Source organism: Neoarius graeffei, chromosome 12 (genome assembly GCF_027579695.1).
Source record: "Neoarius graeffei isolate fNeoGra1 chromosome 12, fNeoGra1.pri, whole genome shotgun sequence".
NCBI classification, from domain to species: Eukaryota; Metazoa; Chordata; class Actinopteri; order Siluriformes; family Ariidae; genus Neoarius; species Neoarius graeffei.
The window spans coordinates 20298046-20318765 of record NC_083580.1 but is presented as its reverse complement, the minus strand read 5'-3'; the positions used below and the strand labels follow the sequence as shown (position 1 = coordinate 20318765).

Here is a 20720-nt window from a genome sequence, read left to right as displayed (position 1 = left end):
ACGTATCTTTTTTTTTTCCTTCCAAGAATTAGAGTATTTTTCACAAATTGCTACCGTCATTTCACCGGTTTAAGTGGAAATGATTGTCAGACATTTTGTTAAAAAAAAAAAAAAAGCTTATCAAAATTTGCAAGAAAAAAACAACAAAAAAAACAAACAAAAACCCCCCCCCAAACCGTCTGTTTGTCAAAAGCCAGTGAATGTGGATAGAATAAAACAGTTTTTCCACTCACTCAATCTCGTCGTACATGGCTTACAGCCAACTTGGCGCTACACGTCTTGTCGACTATCAGCTCACATATGACTTGATTTTGTGGAATAACTTAAATATTGGCCGCAATTATCAAGACTGAATTCTCTCCCTAACTGTCTCCAACCAAGCAGAAAGAGAGCAACTATCACGGTGTCAAGCAATTTAGACAAGGCACTATTAGAGTCTGAAAAATGTAACATCCATAATTTTTTTGAATAAATAAATAAATAAAAATATATAAAATACGTGTGTTATTTACCAGCTGGGAGGTCTGTATCGTGAAATACCGTGACCGAGGTCTTGAAAGTACTGACCGAGGCCCTCTGGGCCGAGGTCACGGTATTTCACCATACGGACCGACCTTAAGCTGGTAAATAATAAATTAATTTTTTTCTTTACAAAATTCTAACAGAAAACGAGAGCGCCCAAAAGGGAAAACCGAGCCGAGCCGCCATTTTGAATCCTCATTCACAGCTGTAATGCAAATTGCTTCCTCCTCGGTATACAAGTGCACTTCCATGGCAGGAAAAAAACTACATTTTGCCACCTATGTAGTCCCCTATTTATACAAAATTGAGTCATTCAGGATTCAGCCATGTTTTTGCTCGGCGTTAGCAACAGTTACAGGTTTTTAGCTTTCTCCTGAAATGTTTTCTTTTATTTCTTCTTGCTCAGGGTAGTAAAACTCGCTTTCGCTGTGAACACTCATTATCGCTATCCATGCTGCAAAATTAATGCTATTCTCCTGAGAAATGCTGGCAAAAATTTATAAGATTTTTGATAATCTTATAAATAAATCTTATTAAAAAAAAAAAAAAAAAGATAAAATGTTGACAAAAAATTCTACTGTTTGTTGTTGTGAATGAGCGAGTCACCAGAGGTCCGTATCCGGGGTCTGTACCGTAGGATACGGACCCGCTCGCCAGCCAATCAGAGCGCAGGATTTGATGTAAACTGCACCGCGAAAAAAATAATTATAAATAATAAGAAAAAGCAGCACAATAAAAGGGGAACAGCCACAATCGTGAATTTGCCACGGTATTTTGAAGTAACTGAAGATTTTGCATATGGGTCAAGTTTACAGCAGAAGGGCTTCATTTAATAAATGGTGAATATAGTTCACACCTCCAGATGCATTGAGTGACTGCATCTCTCTCTCTCTGCGGTCAAGCTCTGCAGCTTTCCTCTCCAACTCCTCCTGCCTCCTCAGCAATTCAGCCTGGGCCCGTGCCTGATCCTGCAACACACACACACACACACACACACACACACACACACACACACACACCATTAAAATGCACCCATTACAGATTGAACAAGGTGAAAAACAAGGGGAAACTGGTCCACAGAAAAACACGCTGTCCTGGCATATGTTATATTCTTGTTATACATATTTCAAAAACAGATTTCCCTCACCTGGATATTATTTCTATTTTAATCTTTAATTCAAATGTTTTCTTTATTTTTATTAACTAAAAGGCACTTCATGTCTTTTAACCATGGATGTCGTTTCTCTTTACTTAGTTGAGCACTTCTTAACATAATATGGATTACTACAGTTGTGGAACAGGGCTATTTACTGCATTATTTACTGTTTGATCTCAAAACACATTAAGAAGGTAAGAAATTGCACTAATTAACTTTTGACGAGGCATAGCTGTTAATTGAAAAGCATTCCAGGTGACTACCTCATGAAGCTGGTTAAGATGATGCCAATAGTGTGTAAAGTGTCAAGGTAAATGGTGGCTACTTTGAAGACGACAAAATGAACTTAACACTTGTGTTTACACCGCATCATTCCATACATGCTATTTTACAGTGTTGATGTCGTCCGTATTGCTCTACAATGTCAAAAATAGTCAAAATACAGAAAAACCTACGAATGAGTCGGGGTGTACAAATTTTGACAAACAGTAGCCATCTATTTTCACAACAATCCAGCAAGCCCCGTATGCTGTGAACAAAACTTGCAGGAAAGTAACTGGGTAAATACCCAATGAAACATTTTTGCTGCAAAAATGGAATATTTTCTGTTGGTGATACACACACACTGCTTCTCCCTATATGCACAAAGCAGACACTTGAGTGATGCAGGTGATACAAATACAAAAAAAAAAAAAAAAAAATACAAGTCAGGAGCCGAAGTCGATACTGCAGTGTTCAACACATTACTGAATCACTGTGTCTGATCTCCTGCAGATGTGCGCGTGTGTACCGTTACGTGGGCTGTGCCCCCCTACTGGGACATACGAGCACCTTTCTGTTCGCCTCCGCAACCTGTTTTTAGTCGCAGTGCAGAAATATAAACGGTAACACCATTTTTCTTGTTTACTCCAACACGCTAGCATTTTAGAACGTCGAAATATTTGTGAATGCAAATAGTGCCACAGACCAATTCAAAGGAAAACTGAAGGAACAGCATGTCGGTTCTCTGTACGAGAGGGTTTCCTCAGCACCATATCACTACACTGGATGACAACAATATAGCAGTTTAATCTCTTAAAAAGTGCTCGGATTAACATGAGTTCCTTTGCCTGCTTTACAGTTTATCTCAGTTGCAATAAAATTACTGATGGACACTTCAACAATAATAAGCACCGTAATACTCCGCATTGTTCAGTTCATGTGAACTCCACCTGCCCTGCAATTTCCCCAACAATTACAATTTTAATGAGGGCTGTCAATCATCTCATTATCTCTAGCCGCTTTATCCTGTTCTACAGGGTCGCAGGCAAGCTGGAGCCTATCCCAGCTGACTACGGGCGAAAGGCGGGGTACACCCTGGACAAGTCACCAGGTCATCACAGGGCTGACACATAGACACAGACAACCATTCACACTCACATTCACACCTACGGTCAATTTAGAGTCACCAGTTAACCTAACCTGCATGTCTTTGGACTGTGGAGGAAACCGGAGCACCCGGAAGAAACCCACGCGGACACGGGGAGAACATGCAAACTCCACACAGAAAGGTCCTCGCCGGCCACGGGGCTTGAACCCGGACCTTCTTGCTGTGAGGCGACAGCGCTAACCACTACACCACCGTGCCGCCCGGCTGTCAATCAAATCAATTAAAATATCTAATCCACATTATTGTCCATGGTTAACTCTCGATTACTTGCAAATTAAATCGCATGTTTTTTAAAAAAATCTGTTCTAAAATGTACCTTGAAAGGATTGAGTTTTTGGTGAGTGGGAATGGACAAATATTTTTGCTTTATGCAAATGCATGTGGCCGGGTCAGGAAGAATAAGGCTGGACACAACAAAAATTATTTTTGTGGGTATTTTATTCCCCCCACGTCATTTTTTTTTAAAATAAATCTTAGATTTTTCGTTCCCCCACATCATTTAAAAATAAAAAATAAAAATCGGCGTGATAAAGCGTTTATAATTTTGAGGGTTTAGCACAATTCAGTGTGAACAAAAAACAGTATAGTATTTTCCTCCATTTCTGTGCTTAACTTCCAGCCTCAAACTAGGCAATAAACTAAACTAAACTAACTCGCTGATGTGGACTCTGGATAACAGTAGTGGTCATCTTTAAATAAAGAAAATAAAAATACAAAACCCAAATAAATACATTTGTTAAGCCACAGAGCTTATAAAAAGATGTTTTCCAGTAAAATGCAACAACTCACTGGTAAATATAACGTACATTCATGAGCAAATATTGCATTTATAAAACAAACACTTTTATATTACTCAAATGTCTCAGAATAAAAAACTCATCAGTGTATAGCTTGCACATTTGTGTACACACACCTGGACCTTAATACGTCATCTTTTCTCCCCCCCGGACGATCAAAAGCAAATATAACCACATTTTATGTAAACGGTCAGAATGCAACAATACAAGTTGATTCCGTACACAAGTGCACTTTATCACGACGTATGCCAACCAGCTCCGTACCACTCACTTGCACTACGTCACTTCCTGATTTCCCAAACTACGGAAGAAAGTGCATGCGTTAATTGCGCATCCCCCCAAAAAAATAAAAATTACTGGCGCTAAAAGGAATTTGCGTCAACGCGTCATTATCGCATTAACTTCGACAGCCTGAATTCAAACATCTAAGAATGAATATTCAGTAATAAGTTGAGAGTTACATTTAATGCTGTGGAATGTCTGCAAAACATGTTCCTGTTACCACTTAGAGCAGACCTGGGCATTTTACGGCCCGCAGGCCGCATCCGGCCCTTTGGTTCATTCTGACCGGCCCGCGTAAGGTTAATTAGAAATTACAAAATAAACGTATTTTCTAATTTTACCTCATGCATGGACTGAATGTGCATTGCTTTTATTTTGAAGTTGTGTTCAACAAAAACGCATTGCACGCGACATGAACATGACATGAAATCCCACGAAACCTAATCCCGCGATAACTACTTCCGTAATTTGTCCAGACCAACCACAAACTTGTACATCATCCTTCAAACGGTCCAGCCAATCACATAGCGTGATGTCACTAGCAAGCGCCGGAGCCCGAGCCGATCTGTAGATCTGATACCTACACCGAATTGACACGGCATCATTATTATAATATGATGCATCTTGTTTGATATGTGGATTAGAAAGACAATATTGTGATGTCTTTACTGTGTTTTAGGGTGAATGTGACTGAAAAAAAAAAAAAAAAAAGTACAAACATTCACGTTTTAACCATTGTTTTGGGAAATTTGATTGAATAAATGACTTTTTTTTTGTAAGGCAACCTCGTTTTTTCCATACTCTTACCAGTCTTAGCAGCTTGTAAAAACAATGTTATTTACTGCTTTATATAAAGAAATACAATTAATATTATGCAGAATTTAGTTCAGCCTTTTGGTCCGGCCCACCACAAAATTTTCTGTTTCTCATGTGGCCCCATGGAAAAAATAATTGCCCACCCCTGACTTAGAGCAGCTACAAACAACAGTTACGTTTCTTCACCAGTCTCTCATTTGAATTAATTAACTATGACAGCTGTCAGAACTGGTGTTATAGCAAATTACTCAACACCTGCTGACCAATCAGATCACATAAAAGAGCATCACCGACGCAGTAGCTCACATGGCCATACCGATCACAAAACCAGGGAGCAACTATTGTGAAGACTGACTAGATCTTCCAAACAAAATCAAAATCCATTGAAAACTCAAGGAGTAGTGATTTTTGTGAATTGTGGATGGACGGACGCCGCGTGATGGCAATAGCTCATCGGCCTATGGCTTTGTGAGCTAATAATAATAATTAGAGAATTTGACAATGTTGTGTTCTATTTGGTTTATAATTGGTGCAGTGTTGCTAGTTGACACCAATCTAGAGAATGGAATGAAGTAGAATAAATGTGGCCAATGGAAAGAGGGGAGTTCTGGGTGTCTTCTCTCAAGTTCTTGCACCAAAAGGCAAACAGGCGTTTTTGGACCAAACAGTTCTATGGACTTACTGGGAGGAACTACCCGCTAGGGTGTTCCCCGAGAACTACATCCCTTCAAGGTTTCCCCCCGTTTGCATGTGCACCATCAGTAAGAACGCTGAAGTGACTCAAGCTGGCCTGCTAGTAGGACATTAGCAGGAAATGCTAGTCAAGATTTTTATATTTTGCTTCGATGCATCAAAATTGTGCTGCGTTTCCTCCATCACATATAAACTCAATAAAGCCTTGACTTCTCTGTGGATTCATTTGTTCACGTCCCCCCCCCGATTTTTTAATGCTCACATTAAGAGTTGTTTGCACGGCTCACGTTTTTAAAAATGGCTGATGCCGGTGCTGCATTGGCTTGTGTTTGACCAATCAACATGCACTTACATTTGGACCAATGACCCTAACACATCATTCTTGGTTTGCACCCTCAACTAGAAGCAAAAAAAAAAAAAAAGGTCCCTTAAAACAGCAACCTAAAAACTACAATTGTTCTCAGTTCCTGCAGTCCTGAAAAAAAAAAAAAAAAAACACACACAAAAGAGGGGTAAACTTCCTCCAACGGTTCAAGAACTATGAAAGTTCCTCTGGTCCAAAAGCGCCGACTGTGAAGGGTGTCAGCACATCACTTTACAGCTCAAAACTGCCCTCTATCCTCCTTATGATTAGTCAAGTGATCCTTGCATAGGCCGTGCTATGCCTGGTCATGTTACTCCTCATGTGACCGTGTGTGTGTCCTCCCCCCGTTAGTTCTCTCTCACAAATAATCCTTGTTCATTTCCATCTTCAAAAATAAATAAATAAATAAATAAATAAAATGAAATTGACGGTATGTAATCATGCATGATTCTAAATCTATGACACAATGTTTGATACAGATTCAATTTTAGTGTTTTTTCTATGAGGTCTTACATGTTGGTTGTTAAATATACTTGTCGCTTATCACTGCTGGAAAATGAGGATAAAATGTTTTCCAGAGATCTGAATAAACCCCCTTGGTCTTCCCCTTTTCAGGCAATGCTCAACCCCCCGGCCATGCTGAATTAAACATCCTACCGTATGTCCCGAATGGCTGAGGGGTGGACTATGTGCTGGTTGGGGTGATGTTCGTGCCACGCTACATTGGGGGAAAATCATCCACGCATTGTACATGTAGATAATTATTACTTATTCTAGCTACATTTCACTCGATATGAGCAATCGCGCACTCCCATTGGCTACTCTACTACTAGGCTATCAGATCATATACCATGAGAAGAGAAAAATGGTGTTGCTGAACAGGGGTTTTTCTAGAAAATTTTAGTATGAGGGCGCTCACCATGGCGAGGGAGCGAAGCGGCGGGGGGATGGTGCCGGTTGTCCCCCCCACCGTGCAAAGCCTTTGAAAAATTGAGGCTACAATGGGACATTCTGAGGCTATCTAAGAGGGAAACTGTAACAAATTGTCTGTCAACATTGAAAAAGAAAAGTAATCTTCTGCCCCGAACAGTCTTTGGCTTTCTTCCATTTCATGCCGCGGGATGACATCTTTAAATGCCCAAGTGTCAACAAAAATAACTCGTGAACTACTTCTGTTAAAAGCTCCCGCGCTGGTGGGTGAAAGGTCATTCAGTCTCAAGAAAGCTCGCTCTACAAGTCAGCTGACCTTGTATGTAACCCATGTCAAATCTCGCGAGAGCAGCTGCGACAAGTAAACAACTAAACAACATGGCGCCTCAGTCTGGAAAACACCAATTCGGATTATTTTTGCACCGTCTGGCGGTGTATCTACTATGATTGGAATATTTTTGGAGTAATTATAACGTATTTGATGATCAGACACATTGTCACGTGGTGTTGCTGGGATGTTTTCATGGAGAAAAGATCGTTTTGAGAAAGACTGCATGTTGTGCAGTAGCATATAAGTGCATGGCCTAAGTGTGACTTGGGGTTCAATCGGCATTTCGGTAAGAGGGCGCAACGCCCCTGTTCCCCGGTTTAGACGAAAGCCTGCTGAACCAACCGAGGACGAAATTTAAAAAAAAAAAAAAAAAAAAAAAAAAAAAACTGTACTCGAAAACACAACCCCCAAAAATACAAGCAACAAAATACAGAAAGAAAAGTATTTCAAGAATTTTAGAATTTTTCACAATCGCTCCTGTCATTTCACCGGTTTGTTGACATTTATCTTTAAGCATTAAAATTTGTCGGATTTTTTTTTAGACTGGGTCAAAAGCTCAAAGTAGTTTGAAAGTTACATAATTGAAATATCCAAGGAAGAATTAGATAAAGGTCTAAAGCGATTCTATATCTCGGCATGACAGCAAGACGGCACTTTCCCAGGCATGCCACTGGGGATATCTAAAAAAAAAAAAAAGTGAAAGTCAAGCCACGGGGTGTGGAGGCAGGCCATGCCCCCACTGGGGTGCAGGGGCAACGCCCCGCTGGGGGGTCTGGGGGCCCCAGAAGCCAGGACCTTTTCACAGAATTCATAGCACATATTTTAAAATTTGAGAAACTTTTAGAATAAAATGCATGCAAACTTACAAATTACAAGAACATAATTTTTCACACTTTCAAGAAATCTCATGACCACTGAGGGGTATTTCATCTGACTGGCTCCACTCGTCTGACTAATGGAGGGCTACTAAAACTTATCAAACATCATTACCATTTTTAATAAGTTTATTTTCAGTAAATATTACTGAAACAGGATAGCATTTTTGAAAATTAGTTAATACCAGGGCTTTGAACCAGAATTTTTTTCCTATTGGTTCGTTCCGAACAGAAACGGAACTTTAACGTTTCCGGTTTTGGGTTCCACCATTAAATAGACGTTCCCGAACCGGTTAGAACAAAAAAATTTCGTTCCCGGAACGGTTAATTACGTTCCCTGTCAGCTGTTTAAGAAATGGCTATAAAATTATGTCTCTGTCTCATCCAGCTTAAGCCAAATGTAGGCTAATTCTATTACAACCTTCATTAAATAAGACAAGAAATAATTCAAAACAATTATTATTTCAAATGTTGGCGATTTGGATTCTCAGTACGTCTTCCCATCTACACAAACAGAAAAAGTGCCAAAAATGAAAGAGAATTCGTTTAGTGTGTTACCAAAGGCTAGTCAGGCCCTATAGAGGGCTACCGCATGACGTCACCGCGCTGCGAGATTTTGTTAGGCGCCATATTGGAAGACCAAGTACACATCTATGCAAGTACGTACATACATAAAACAAACTACACCTGAAATGTAGCCAGGGCCGGTTCTGCCCTAATCTGGACCCGGGTGCAACATCACGCAATCCCCCCCCCAAAAAAACAACAACAAAACAAAAAAAAACACCAGTCTAAATCAGGACAACCATCACATAACTATAAACATTTTATATCAACTATTTTAACTAAATGGGCTATAATAAATAAGCCTGCAGGCAGCCACGGCGGGCTGCCTCAGAAAAGTAACCATTTGTCCTACCTTAAAACTCGTTTTGCATTTTCTGCCTCCTTTTTTGTATTTTCGACCCTCCGTTTATTTTCTTTCCTTTTCTGAAAACCCGATTTGTGTCCAGACATTTTGTTCTGCTACCAACGAACTAACTCGTCAGGTCTCGTCTCTCGAGCCCGCGATGATTCCCGTGGGAAGGGCAACAACTGATACATTTTTACAAACAGCCAATAGGGAGGTTGCATCGTTCAGGCTCTTCTTTGCTCAGACACTCAGTAATGCAATTACTCACTTTATCACATGGAGACGTGATAGCAGTCCACCTTCCCGCTCTCTCCATTCAATCAGCGAACGTCACACAGGAAGTGAACCCCAGAGGGTCATAGAAACTTGCGCAGGAGAAGAATGACTATTTTATTTGTAGGCTACGGAAACTTTGAGGAACGAGATAAAAACCGGTATTAACCGGTTACCATTATTTTTAATAAGCGTTTCTGTTCCGGAACATAAAAAATAATAAAGTCTCTGGTTTCGTTTCTGTTCCATGTGAAATAGAAAAAGTTCCCGGTTTTCGTTTTCGTTCCTTGAACCGGTTCAAAGCCCTGGTTAATACAAAAACAATGTGCATTATTATATTGCTGAAAAATTATACATCCTAAGTTGGCAGCATGCTTTTTCTTTTTCTTGGGTGGAACAGTCTGTCAAAGTTTTTCCCAGTCCATGAATCAGCTTGTAAGTTGCACTACTTCTTGCCATGTGAAGTGCATCCAAGGCTTTTTTTTTTTAATTATCTTTAGCTACTTCTTTACACAGGGCTACAAAATCTTCTACATCACTCATGGCCAGAGTTTTCTCTGCAGCAAAAGCTAAGATTAAAGCCTGGGAAAAAAAAAAAAAAGTTTTAAAAGAAGTTAAAATCACAGTACATATCTGGTAATATCAGCATGTACAGTATTTAAATTCAAGAAGCATTAAACCACAACATTAACAGTTTCACGCAAAAGCATATAGGCCTATAGCCTATTAGATTCACTAACTGTTCTATTGTGCATTACGAAGACTCACATGTACACTAAACTACATTTGATTAGTTAAACTTAGCCTGCAGTAGATCTAAATGTTAAGTTTTATCTGCATAAAATGACTTTAGTGAGGTATTTTCATGATTTTGCAATTGTAAGTAACTCACAACTAGATCTGAATGTCAAATCAGTAGCATTTCATTCTAAATTTGAAACTTTTCTCTACAATTAGGATATATTGTATTCTTTGCATTGTTTGACAGTTAAGAGGAAAGTGCCAAAAACTTCAGCAAAAAGTGGTTTCTTACCTCAATGTGTGCTTTCCTGTCCACAAATGGCGTCAGACGCTTAGACTGTGTAGCTGCAGGCTTTCCCGAGGCCTGCAAGTAAACAGGGCTAATGCCGTACGTTAAATCTTGTTTTTGTGCATCTTTCCGGAGACGAGTGAAAAATTACTCAGCAGCTGATGATTTGACCGATTTTCATACAGTTTCCGGGCGTGCCCTTTTGTTTTGATATGGTCAACCAGGGCAACGCAACCACGATCAGTATAGTTAGTCTCTGCATCACACAAGACGCACATGCATTTACCAGCAATGTCAACTTTCCGGTAATATTCGCCCACAGTGGTGTCCGTTTCTTTATCGTTATATACGACTCTTAACGGTTTCGAACACCATTCCCAATTCCATTTCACTCTGCACCCACTATCAACTTCCCTTGCTCGGTTTTCTTCTTTTCAATCAATAATTTTTGCCATTGTTCAAAATATTCGCTTTCTAACTTCGAAATGCGGTTACCACGCTGTAAACAAGCAAGAATGAGCTACAATCCAATCCATTCACGTTGCCGATTGGCTACATTACTAACGCTTGACACATTTTCTTCCAATCACGAACCTCGTTACACACGCATAATCGGTCAGTCCGTAAAACACGGCATCGGATGCAAAATAGCAAATATTACGTTTGTGCATTTACCCCAAGTCAACACCTCTCCCAATTTTTGAGCATTTTGGAATTTCACAAAATTTATTCAAATCTGCGAATTTTCGCGGATCCGCGACCAAATAGCATGCCAGTTTTCTACAAAAATGAATATATAAATAACCTGAAAGTCAATTTGTGCAGTAATCGACAGGTTAAGAAATACGCCCAAGCAGAAATTGTCGGATGTTTTGTATAAAGTTTTTATCTATCAAATTTGCAAAAAACCAAAAATGCTCCGTTTCTCAAAATCCAATGAATGTGGATAGAACAAAACCGTTATTCCACTCACTCTCATCATACGTGGCTTATTGTCAGCTCAGCGCAACGCGCCTCGTCAGCTATCAGCTCGTATGCGACTCGATTTCATGGAATAATTGTTAATTATACTTATTCTAATCTACTTGCGTCCAACGATATTTGTGCATGCAACCAGTGCTGAAAACTAAGAAGCATCTCATTTATTTGCACACTCTTCTGGCCACATGTTTCAGGATCTTCAAGGTTGCAACCTGATTGGTTTCCAGAAGGGAAAGCAAACTTTCGAACGCTGACAATATTACCAAGAGTGTGAACAAACAGTCTTATACTATAAAAGGAAAAAGGATTCGCCACTGATGTAGGTTTCTCCTTTTTTCCACCCTTACTGAACACGTAAAGCATTTGTTCTCCGTATCGCCAATGCGCGAACTAGGCTGTATTATTACCGTAAATAATGTGAGCGCAGCAGGTCCCAGTGCAGCTTCACTATAGCGGTTCCTCTACTGGTATCTTGTCTGTTGTAATTAGGACAAGTGCAACGTGTGTTTTAGGGTTTAAAAACAACAGCTACCCAAACAGCAGGCTTCATGATGACCATTTCTCCTTTACTCTGCTCCTGCCTTCGGCTTCCTCCGTCACAGCGGTCTTCACACCCGCTCTCAATTTGTCATGAACACAGAGTGTGATGTCTCAGGAGACACAGCGCTCTCATATTAGCGGTCATGAGATTAGAAACTGCTGCACGAGTCAGTTAGGCAACAGATGCATGACTAAACATGATGGAGGTGGACAATAGAAAGGAAGAGTAAAGATCAAAAGAGAAGTTATTTATAATTCTATTCAGCAGCTGTTTCAAACGCCCTCTCATTTGTATTCGGCTACAATTTTGACTCAATCTATTGACAATTTCTACCAGTCTGAGGAGTCCATACTGAATCGTTTTGCAAGAACTTGCCTCTTCCCGAGTACAGTGTTGTGTTTTGAATAAATTTGCTGGGTTTGTTGATATTTCGCTAGTCTGTTCTGCAAGTTTCCTACATCTGTGGTGTTCCAGTTCGATCTGATCAGCCATTAAAAATTAACAGGCCAGACACCTACACAGAAAAGCTATAATCAGGGTCGTGGGGGTTTTACTGCTGGGCTACTTTTTTTTTTTTTTTTTGGGGGGGGGGGGGGGGGGGGGCAAAAGCTGTGGGTGGAAATAACGAGTTCAGGTCCACAGGTGGCGTCTTTCCCCCCCTTCCCTTTCCTCCCAGTCTCGGTTAAACCTAAGCTGTGTCTGAAATCACTCACTCACTACTTCCTAATCACTATCTAGGGAACGCTATATACAACCCCAATTCCAAAAAAGTTGGGACGCTGTGTAAACTGTAAATAAAAACAGAATGCAATAATTTGCAAATCATGGAAAGCCTATATTTCATTGAAAATAGTACAAAGACAACATATCAGATGTTAAAACTGAGAAACTTGATTGTTTTTTGAAAAATGTATGCTCATTTTGAATTTGATGTCAGCATCACATTTCAAAAAAATTGGGACAGGGGCATGTTTACCACTGTGTTGCATCACCTCTACTTTTAACAACACTCTGTAAATGTTTGGGAACTGAGACGACCAATTGCTGTAGTTCTGAAAGAGAAATGTTGTCACATTCTTGCCTGATCTACAGTTTCAGTTACTCAACACTTTGGGGTCTGCTTTGTTGTATTTTGCACTTCATAACACGACAAATGTTTTAAATGCAAGACAGGTCTGGACTGCAGGCAGGCCAGTTTAGCACCCAGACTCTTTTACTACAGATCTATGCAGTTTTGATATGTACAGAAAGCGGTTTGGCATTGTCTTGCTGAAAGAAGGAAGGCCTTCCCTGAAAAAGATTTTGTCTGGATGGCAGCATATTGCTCTGAAACGTGTTCATCATTCAGCATTAATGATGCCTTCCCAGATGTACAAGCTACCCGTGTCATGTGCACTAATGTACCCTCATACCATCACAGATGCTGGCTTTGGAACTGTGCACTGATAAGCCGGATGGTCCCTCTCCTCTTTAGCCTGGAGGACGTGGTGTCCATAATTTCTAAAAAAAAAAAAAATTCTACTTTTGATTTGTCAGACCTCAGGACAATTTTCCATCGTACAAGAGCTCGGGCCCAGAGAAGGTGGTGGTGTTTCTGGATATTGTTTTTATCTGGGTTTAACTTGCATTTCTGGATGCAGTAATGAACTGTTTTCACAGACGATGGTTTTCTGAAGTGTTCCTGAACCCATACAGTGATTTCCACTCCAGACACGTGTTTGCTTTTAATGCAGTCTCTCCTGAGGGCCTGAAGATCCCAGGCATCCAATGTCAGTTTTCAGCCTTGTCTCTTGCATACAGAGATTTCTCCAGATTCTCTGAATCTTTTAAAGATATTATCTACCATAGATGACGTGATCCCCAAATTCTTTGCAATTTTACATTGAGGAATGTTATTCTTAAATTGTTGCACTGTTTGCCCCCGCAGTCTTTCACAGAGTGGTGAACCCCTCCCCATCTTTACTTCTGAAAAACTACGCCTCTCTGGGATGCTCTTTTTATACCCAATCATGTTACTGACCTGTTGCCAATTAACCAAATTAGATTTTTTTTTTTTTTTTTTTTAGTGTTTTTAGTGTTACACAACTTTATCAGTCTTTTGTTGCCCCTGTCCCAACTTTTTTGAAATGTGTTGCTGACATGAAATTCAAAATGAACATAAATTTTCCAAAAAAACAAAATTTCTTAGTTTCAACATTACGTTTTCTTTGTACTATTTTCAATGAAATATAGGGCTTCTATGATTTGCAAATCTTCACATTCTGTTTTTATCAATGTTTGACACAACAACCTAACTTTTTTGGAACTGGGGTTGTAATGAGCTCATTGGTAAAATGAAAACGCACTTTTGGACACTACTCCGCCATGCTGTTATTTACATCATTACAGTCACACACTTAAAACATGCCAGATCAGTTGGCTGGTGGGTTTTCAAAATAAATACATGCATGTATTTCTGTGGGCGGCACGGTGGTGTAGTGGTTAGCGCTGTCACCTCACAGCAAGAAGGTCTGTGTTCGAGCCCCGTGGCCGGCGAGGGCTTTTCTGTGCGGAGTTTGCATGTTCTCCCCGTGTCCGCGTGGGTTTCCTCCGGGTGCTCCGGTTTCCCCCACAGTCCAAAGACATGCAGGTTAGGTTAACTGGTGACTCTAAATTGACCGTAGGTGTGAATGTGAGTGTGAATGGTTGTCTGTGTCTATGTGTCAGCCCTGTGATGACCTGGCGACTTGTCCAGGGTGTACCCCGCCTTTCGCCCGTAGTCAGCTGGGATAGGCTCCAGCTTGCCTGCGACCCTGTAGAAGGATAAAGCAGCTAGAGATAATGAGATGAGATGTATTTCTGTGATAAATCCATATTATACTGAGCGTATTTCCCAGCTTAATAAATACAAAAGTACTTTATGTCTGCTGCGTCTTTCAGTTCTTTTAAATCAAGGCTGAATCCTGTCTTCTTTGCTGCTCCCTTTTATGAAATCAGATTTGAGGCTTTTGATTAATTCCTCGCTCTGCACTGTAACTTTTACTCTTGTATTTTATCCGTCTCATTCTATTTCAGCTCATTTTCTATTCCCTTACTATTTTTAATTGTACTTGAACGTCCGTTTAGAATGCGTTTCTTCCTCTGTCCGTTCACCCCAACACACTGCAATATTACTGCCATTTTCGCACCACAACTTCTAAATCTCTCTCGTGCCCGCTGTCATAAGGAACCGCAAGGCATGATGGTATATACCGGTTGGTTTGTGACCATCGGTTGTACGCTACTTTTCACAATGCATTGTGGGATACTACGAGTCCGCTATATCGGGTGTAATAATTCTCACTGTACATTTGGACAGCACTACAAAATGGCGAACTCACTACTGAGTCCACTATATACACCGAGTCGTGAGTGATTTCGGACGCAGCACGAGTTATCAGCTTGGTTGGCAGCCAAGATCGTGTTTTAAAGCAAATAACTGAAATGAAATCAAAGCAATTTCTGAAAATATAGGCTGTGTACACTTGTAAATGCAGACATGAATGTACAGAATTACACTGCAAGATATTTTGTAAAGATTAGCAGAGGGAAAGAGGGAATGTCATGATTAAGTGACGACAAAAAGGCACACTGCAGATATTGCAAATACAAGATTTGGTATACACGACAGTGAAAAATTCAACTCCCTTTCCCAGTGCTAGAATTTTTCAAGTGCGTTTTGGGGTTTTTGTTGGAAATTTTGCTGAAAGCTGGCAACTCTGGTTACAAATTTAACTGGAGATGGAAGAGTAACTCAGAAACAAAAGGGTCAATAAGTTGGTCTTTATGTCCCTCTTTAAGCCTGTCTTTTTAATACCTACATTAGAGCAGGGGTTCTTCAAACTAGGAGTCGCTGCATGATTTACAAATGGGATCACGAGAGAAACCAACCAGCTTTTCTTTTGCTTTCTTCCATTTTTTTTTTAAACAAAATAATTATCTGAAAAATATCACTATGTAAATTTCTTTCTGCTACTCCTTGCTACTGAAAGTCGCATTAAAAGCAAGTAATGCGTGAATATAAAAAAAAAACAAAAAAAACAACGTGTTTTCTATACTGACGCAACAAACTAGTTGCATCTCAAATCGCATATTAAGGTATGATTCTAGATTGTTATTGAGTACTAACATTAACCAATATAAAAACTGGTTAATGTTTGAATTTTAAGCACCGCTCATGTAGGCTTCTGAAAGGTCTGTTTTGCTTTCAGGCTACGTTTACATTAGACCGTATCTGTCTCGTTTTCTTCGCGGATGCACTGTCCGTTTACATTAAACCGCCTGGAAACGGGAATCCGCCAGCATCCACGTATTCAATCCAGATCGTGTCAGCGCCGGTGCTGTGTAAACATTCAGAATACGCGGATACGCTGTGCTGAGCTCTAGCTGGCGTCTCATTGGACAACGTCACTGTGACATCCACCTTCCTGATTCGCTGGCATTGGTCATGTGACGCGACTGCTGAAAAACGGCGCGGACTTCCGCCTTGTATCACCTTTCATTAAAGAGTATAAAAGTATGAAAATACTGCAAATACTGATGCAAATACTGCCCACTGTGTAGTTATGATTGTCTTTAGGCTTGCCATCCTTCCACTTGCAAGTGGTAAGTGATATGCGCTGGGATCACACACACAGCGGCTCAGTCCCGAATCACAGCTTGTTCACTTCACTCGCGCGCTCTGTGAGCTGCGCAGGGCCGGAGTGCGCACCCTCCAGAGGGCACTCGCTGTTCAGGGCGGAGTGATTTGGAGCGCAGGATGCCTGTGGAGCCGAGCGTATCCGTGTATTGGTGTTGCTGTGTGCACGCGAATCGTGTATTGGTGTTGCTGTGTGCACACTAATCGTTTTAAAAACGTTAATCTGATGATCCGCTGATACGGTCTAATGTAAACATGGGCTCAGTCTGTTTCTAGATTCGTAAGGCGACTCATTTTAGATTTTTCGGATCACGGATCCACCGATGGCAGTTAAATACTACCGCTACAAAAATAAAGTCTGTGTGTATTTTTATTTTAACCGCCGAAACGTACAAAAAGAAATGTAAAAAAAAAAAAAAAAGTCATTTTTCTTGTAACAGCACTGTATCCCTGGTACTAGGTCATATTTATTTAAATAAAAAGTATTAGAACCGCATATACAAACGACAATGTGTGTTGTATATATCCACTTCAGCCGAGTCCGAAAACGAAACTATTTACGACATTGAGTAAATGTCGCTTGAATGTTTTTACGGTATTTACGACCGCTTTACGACAGTGTCAACCTCGTGCTGACCATGGCTGACGCTGACAGCATGGATTCTGAGCTATCGCCTCAACTGTACGTAAGCATAAAGTGTGGTAAAGAAAAGTCTTTTCACTGTCTCACTTACCAAAACGTGGGCGATTTCGTCTCTCAAGCGTTGAAAGTAAACAATGAAAAGATCAAAACAATCTTTGGTTCTCAGAAAGAAGGTGGTGATGTAACGAGCGCGATGCCGAATATGCCTGCCATAACGTTAGTTCGTGATTTTGACTGCAAGTATCTGACTGTGGAATTAGAAGAGGATGCCGCAGAATGTCTTATCGAATCAAGTAGCACGAACGTATCAGCCTTCGATGTGCTCATGAGAGCTCAACGGTCATATGACCACATACCTTCAGAGAAGTAAGTACTGGAATGCTAGTCCGTGTTATAAACTTATACACAAGAACACACACTGTGTGTGTGATTATTTATATATATATATATATATATATATATATATATATATATATATATATATATATATATATATAAAGTGTGTCTCTTGAATTTAAATTTTATCATCTTAATCCGACATTGAAATTTTGCCATGCAAAAAAAAAACTGGACAAGGACACTTATTTTTTATTTCGACCGACATCAAAAATATGTTGAAAAAAATCCGTGAACCTGAAGATAAAAAATGGGTGGCCTAAATACTTTTGCATGCAAGATCAGAGCTTTAGGATTTGTGACACAGTTCATGACGACAATCACGACAACTGCTGGAACATTTTTAAGAGAAAACGATCTCGTCAGGGGGTTTAATATTGCTGTGCATGAAATCGTACACATTTTAAAGTTTGACTTGGAAACCTGATGGATCGGGACGTTTTGGTGCCATATACCACGATAAGAGATATTTGAAGTATTTGATGAAGGTATTAATACATGCATCCATGGCTACTGAAAAACACTAGGCGTTTTTCACAAAGCACAAATCTGACGCCAGAGCAACGTAGTTGGTAAAACGCAAAGTTTAGGCAAGTCACAATGTTGCATCTTTTACTGTTTTCAATAAACATATTCTTTCAATGGAAACAAATGATACGATATAAACTCAACGACACTGGCCAACTGAATCAATCAATCTTACCCGTTTCTGCAAAAACTTGACATGATGTTACAAGTAACGCTTTAAGAATGAAAACCCCATCTGAGATCAGCTCCATAAAGCAGCTGGATTTTGGAAAACTCAAGTTGTTCCTTTAGGAGTTTGATTTCCTTGGCTACGGCTTTCATGATTCATTTCCAGACTCCTTCACCGCGCTTACAACGGTCCCCGTTACCGCTGCAATGAGAACAGATGTGTGTGTACCTGTGTTTGCTGTGGCTGTGAATAAGCTGGTGGTTCCTCAGTAGGCTTCATGATGGCTGGCTGTGTGTTCGCAGTGGGCGGGACTTTGGGACCTGAGCCAGGTGGAGCCTAACAACATTCAAAAAGAAATATTAGCATCGTACATCAGTTTATAGTCCAAATTTGAAAGAAATATGGAACATCACAAACTGACAAAATGAATCAAATCAAAGTTATGCTATTAAATAATTAGGTGAAAAGGGGGGGAAAAAAAACCCTCCGCAAATGCCACTTTTCAACAGTGTAAAATGCAGCTCAATTATAAATATAAAAGTAATTTTATGATCGCCATAATGTGGTCTAAAGAGACTTACCGGCTTTGTATCTGTAAATGGATTGTATTCCTCCAGGCCAGGTGGTGCATTTCGTGTAACTTGTGTGACCGAGGGATCCTGAAAAAAAACCCAGACAATACAGAAATGTAACGGGGAAGTAGTAGTTCTGTTTAAAATTGAAATATTCATTCATTCACTGGAACCATTTTTTCTGGGTCAGTACAACAAATATTAATTTTGGATTTGCTTCATACTTGATGTAAATACTGTCATTCTACCCAACAGCTAGTGTGTAATATTGTAATAAATGATGTCATCTTTTGTATCTTTTTTTGGGTTTCTGAGATATTTAGGCTTTAATTTAAAAAAAAAAAAAAAATTTATACGAGTGATTCCACGCTTATGGGTACTGAAATGGGGACATGAACTTATTCACCTAAAACCATTTCTTTTTTTACCATCAGGTCACAAAACATGTAATCTTTAATGAATGATATGTTAAAAGATAACTTTAATTTTCTGAGATGTAATAAAAACATATTTATATGCCAAAGTCAAGCCTATGAGTTCCAAAATGATGTCTGTTACATTACTTCTGTTACGATTGTCCATCTCGCGTCTGTTACAAATTAATTACAATCTAGCTCTATACCATGTTAATCTTATTGAAAGAATGTGCATGTTTATTCTACTACACATGTTTATTAATTATATTTGCTAAAACATCACCTTCCTATGTTTCAAAAAGTAATTCTACATTGTTAAAATTGAGAATATATATGTCCACAACACTTCTGTTACGTTCTGACTTTGGCATATAAATATGTTTTTATTACATCTCAGAAAATTAAAATTATCTTTTAACATATCATTCATTAAAGATTACATGTTTTGTGACCTGATGGTAAAAAAAGAAATGGTTTTAGGTGAATTTTTAAAAATAAAGTTCATGTCCCCATTTCAGTACCCATAAGCGTGGAATCACTCATATATATATTATATATAAAAAAAACACCCCAATCATGGTCCTAGGAAACGAGTGTTGCAAAAAACTGCAAAGTTCAATAATGCATTACATTTGAACTATTCATGCTAGATGCTTGAAATTTTCAGGGATTATTCTACACTATAGTTTTAAATAGTTAAGCCTCGGTCACAACTGGCCGTACGTGCTCCTACGGCCAGTCTACGTGCAAAAAACGCAAGAAACGCATGGAGGGCGCGCGTGTGACGTGCTGATTTTCGAGCCGTAGACCGGCCGCAGAGGTTCGTCGTCATGTCAAACAAACTCTACGGGCGCTTACGGTTTTTTCAGGTTGCAAGACAAACTTACGGCCAACGTGCGTCTTTCTCCACGAACAAAAAAAAAATGCAGCGATTTGGGAAACGCCAAAAATCGCACAGCCCAAAAAAAAAAAAAAAAAAAAAATCGTACATCCGGTTGTGACCTAGGCTTTAAAGGTCTAAAATACTCGGCACATGGGTGCATATTTGCCAAGTTAATGCTTGCTGAAAATTGCATTCAATTCTTTTGTGCTTTGGACCCGACTATACCTTCACACCGAACCACATCAGATCTATTACATTTTTAAATAGTGCCTAGTTTAAGAGTTTGAACAATGCAATGGTGTTCTTTTCCAAACCCAGTCAAACATTTGGACACAGCTTTTAACTCAATGTTTTGCTTGATTTTTATGAATTAAGGACACTTCATGTCTTAAAGTAATGATGGATGTCGTTTCTCTTTACTTAGTTCAGAGCTTCTTGACATAATATGGATTACTACAGTTGTGGAATAGGGCTATTTACTGCATTTTTATTATTTACCATTTACTCTTTGATCTCAAACACA

General features: G+C 39.6%; 1 protein-coding gene across 1 annotated transcript in view; it reads right to left on the bottom strand.

Annotated features, from left to right (window-relative positions):
* Positions 1–20720, bottom strand: part of scamp1 (secretory carrier membrane protein 1) — a 94930-nt gene that overhangs the window by 29786 nt on the left and 44424 nt on the right. The window contains exons 2-4 of the mRNA XM_060935638.1: positions 18908–18985; positions 18555–18662; positions 1379–1490 (exon numbers count right to left, since the gene is read on the bottom strand). Coding sequence (XP_060791621.1) covers positions 1379–1490; positions 18555–18662; positions 18908–18985 — 298 coding nt within the window. The remainder of the gene's footprint in view (positions 1–1378; positions 1491–18554; positions 18663–18907; positions 18986–20720) is intronic.